Source organism: Euphorbia lathyris, chromosome 8 (genome assembly GCF_963576675.1).
Source record: "Euphorbia lathyris chromosome 8, ddEupLath1.1, whole genome shotgun sequence".
Classification (NCBI taxonomy): Eukaryota; Viridiplantae; Streptophyta; class Magnoliopsida; order Malpighiales; family Euphorbiaceae; genus Euphorbia; species Euphorbia lathyris.
Genome location: NC_088917.1, coordinates 76561708 through 76565917, shown reverse-complemented (window position 1 = coordinate 76565917; position 4210 = coordinate 76561708). Strand labels below are relative to the sequence as shown.

Genomic DNA, 4210 nt, shown 5'->3' with positions numbered 1-4210 from the left:
TTCTCCCTTCATATGGTTATATACGATATATAACTAGTCATTTTAGATATTAACAACAACAGATAATCACAATTTTGTTAAAAACTCACACTCAAACATCATATGACAAACCGTAAACAACAAGAGCTGAACAAAATAGACTCTAAATCTTCTCTCCCCTAATAATCATAAGGCTAAATTTGTACGTTCTCCCTTCATATGGTTATATATGATATATAACTAGCCATTTTACATTCACAATTTTGTCAAACACTAACAATCAAACAATAAAATACAACGGCGAACAGTAAACAACAATACTTGAACAAAATGGACTCTAAATCTTCTCTCCCCTATATAACTAGTCGTTTCAAAAAAATAAAATAATATATAACTAGTAATTTTAAATAGGCCTAAACCATACGCAGCCCCCTAAACTTGTCACTTTTGGTCATTTTGCCCGCTGAACTTATAGGACGACCTATTTGCCCCTTCAACTATTTAGAAGTGGTATTAACAACCCCCTCTCTTATTATAACGAAAACAATCATGACATGTTCTCATTGCAAGCATCAAGATCATAATAAAAATGGTTGTACACTACTAAAACAAGCTGCAAATAGGGTTAGTTTAGATAGTATACAAGTTCTCTTGTAAAAATTACATATAGCTTTAACTCCTTCTAAATCGTCTACATATATGCAAGCTGGTTCCAATACTTCCATTAACAAACCGTAAATAACAAATGCAAACTACAACAACTAAACAAAATAGACTCTCGATCTTCTCTCCCTCTATTTTCTAATAGTTATATATCATATGGTTAAATATGATATATAACTATTAGAAAAATGATAATCGTATTAAATCAGATTCTCTCTGTAAATCATATTATCTTTTTCATGAATTGTAAACCTCTAAATTAGTAACTTGGTGTAGTTACTCAATGAGGTCTATAATTTTCCTATCAAGAACTCATTAACCAACTATAACAAAAATGTCATTTAAGCATACCAAAAAAAGAGTTGTACCAACATATTGACCTCATCTCACAAAATGTCATTGAAGCATACCAAAAAAAGAGTTGTACCAACTTATTGACCTTATCTCAAAAAAACAAAAAAAAAACATATTGACCTTAACCGCCTAGAACAAGCGCTTTTTACAATTCGCCGCACCACAGAAGCATGTCATCTCTTTAATTTTCCCGTCCGAACCATGAACACTGTTGAGAATATAGCCATAGTCGTATGTAAGCTCTTGCAACGGAGGTATATTGTCCGCCGCAAACAACATTACTCGAGCAAGTCCAAGATCCCGATGCGAGCTCAAAACACATTGAACAAACAAATTAGGCTCACAACTATGATTAATGAACCTCGCAATATTCCCCATTGTACCCGCATCAATGCAGAATTCAGGTGCATTTTCGGAACCCGAATCATCTCCTCCATCAATGTTTACATTTCCGATTCGCCTCTCCCTTCCACCGATTCCCTTCATTGTTTGCAAGCAATCAATCTCGAAAATGTAATTATTTTCAACTACATTGTCCACATCATTTATTCTCATTAAAACCCCAAGATACTCGCAAATCGGAGAACCGGATGGTATAAAGTCCCACGATCTTACCGCCCAACCCTTCTTCGGAGTGCGAAAAACCTCCAAACGAAACTTCATTTCTCTCTGAGATGTTCGGTTTACACAATCCGGCCCACATCCACAATTCGGACCGCATTCAAACACGATACCTTTCGCCTCAATTAGCCGTCCACCGTCCTTAAGCACATATGGAAAATCAGATCCGTTAAGCTTTGCGCAAGAACATTTACGAGGATTTACACAATCACCTTTGCACTTGCATCCATTTGCAGAAACAGGGAGCTTAATATTCTCTGCAATTTGAAGAGATTTACAGTAAGTAAACCCCGGTGGCGGAGCAACAGGCGGATCATCAACCAAATTAGTAGCCGGAATCGGGAATTTCTCTTCGCCGAAACTGATATCTTCACACACCAAACCCCTAATCTCCGAAAGAGATTGAGGAACTCGTCCGTTAATAAATTGGACCTGATTTGTTGTTAATTCCGGCTGTCCTTCAACTCGTCTCAGGCGAAACTTAAACACAGTGTACCCTGAAATCCCCTTTTCAGTCCAATACCGAGCCACATTATACAATCCATCATATGTATAGACTTTTTTCGTATAGCTGATCGCGGATTTGTGTCCACGAATCACACGAACAGCAACAGATTGATCTACACAATTTTTGAGTGCCAAATTACCAAGTTTCATTACTTGATCTTCAATCTGACTTTTGTTTCCAGTCAAATCTTGGCCGCCTTGACCGGTGTAAATAACTTCATCGGCATTATCTTTATCATCTTCGTACATTCCTGATAAAACAATAGCTACAGCAAGAGGTAATGTATGATTTGGATACTGATTTTTATAGGAATCATTCATGAAATCAATTCCATTTAGCAAATGGCTATGGAACCCAATAGCTACCATTTCAGCTCTGGAATAGAATTGGTGTCCGACGTTGATGCCTGGAAGATCTCCGATTCTTTTCTCCGGGTACATTACCGAATTCGACTGGATTATCCTCGAAATTGCCTTTAAATCAGGACGCCTAAATTTTTTCTTAGCAACTTCAGATTTCCCTCTCTTTGATTTTGCTTTCTTTGCGCATCTCATCTCCTCTTTCTGCACAAAATGCAAGTAGTGTTTGTTAAACAATCTCAAAGTCTCCTTAGCCCTAGCAGACGCGCTCTTCATCACTTCATTTCCGCCACGGCTGCCGGAATTTGCGATCGCGATTTCATCTCCAGTCAAAGTTTCATCTGGATTCTTCTTTTCCTCCACCGATTCAACATCTTCATTCACTGTTCTTCCGCTGACGCTATTTCTCTTCTTAGCCCGGCCGTCATCGTTATCATCTAACAACATGAGTCTCTTCCTGACTAATTCCTCCTTCTCAGCTCTCTGCTTATTCGCCTGTAACCTCGCACCTAGCCTCGTTCTAGAAGATGAAACAGCTGGGCTCTTCTTCGCGTTCGTCTTCTCCATTTTTGAACCAAGAACAGAGTTATCTTCACAATTTAGAAAGGAACAAACAAGTGAAACAGCAGATCTGAGAAGAAAAGGAACCAGTAGATTAGGGTTTAGAAGGGGAAATCGAAGAGAAGAGAATGGAAGAAGACCAGGAGTTAAAAGGGTCTAGATTTTGGAAATTGAAGCATCATTTAGACAAGCACAAAGATTTTATGATTTGGGGGGAAAAGTTTTTATACATATATATATTTTTCATTAATTGTTTTTTTAATAATCCATGTATAATTTCCTTTTAAAATTATAAATATTTAAATTTCAAATTTATTTAATTGACTTTCCATTTGCTTAAAAAATAAAACTGGATTTCTATTATTTATTTCCATATTGATATTTAATAGAATAAAATATGTAAAGGGTAGTTTAAGTTTATATCTTACATTAGTAAGGATAATATGGCCTTTTACTTTTCCTTTTTATCTGATGTATATATAAACAGTCAGATTAGGGGTTTTAGTTACGTTTTTCTTCTCCATCTTTTCTCTTGTATCAGACTTCTTCATCTCAATAGTTGAATATCAATTTCTTCACAATTCTTCTGAATTGTAGTTTGTTATGGTATCAGAGCACTTCCGTGCATCATCGTTCATATCAATTTCTTCTTATTTCATCTGATTTCTTTCCTATAATCAGATCTCATTAATTTTCATTTTATTTTGATCGTATTCCGATCAAGATCTCACTTCTTCGTTGATTTCATTATCTTCTTTCATCTTGTTTTTTTTTTTTTTTGAATCTTTCATGACAACAACTCAAGATCCACCTGTTTCTAGACATTCAAGCATCATAGCAGATGCCTCTCAGAATCCTTCAAGTTACTTTTATCTTCATGCAGGAGAAAATCCAGGTTTGGTGTTAGTTGCACAATTACTTGATGGAAATAATTTTCAATCCTAGAGTCGAGAATTTCGCCGTGCATTGCGAGCCAAGAACAAATTGATTTTCATCCAAATTCCATATTGGTAAATTTATTTCCCTATTAGTAGACTCTCCCTTAATTTAATTTACTAAATTATAGGTTTTCTATACATTTTCTATTGGGAAAATTTAAAAAAAAAATTAAATTTACGAAGGAAATAATTTTACTGGTTTTCAAATTTATTTATTTAAATTTACT

The 4210-nt window shown here is 35.4% G+C and overlaps 1 protein-coding gene across 1 annotated transcript; it reads right to left on the bottom strand.

Moving 5' to 3' along the window:
- Positions 1-903: 903 nt before the first annotated feature.
- On the bottom strand, positions 904-3214 carry LOC136203327 (histone-lysine N-methyltransferase, H3 lysine-9 specific SUVH4-like). Its single transcript, XM_065994449.1, has one exon. It carries the CDS (start codon positions 3049-3051, stop codon positions 1126-1128), a length of 1926 nt encoding a protein of 641 aa, XP_065850521.1. The 5' UTR covers positions 3052-3214; the 3' UTR covers positions 904-1125.
- Between the last annotated feature and the right edge of the window lie 996 nt (positions 3215-4210).

Bases quoted from the DNA above. Each gene is read 5' to 3' on its own strand.
- LOC136203327 (XM_065994449.1), bottom strand. From the start codon at position 3,051: ATGGAGAAGACGAACGCGAAGAAGAGCCCAGCTGTTTCATCTTCTAGA.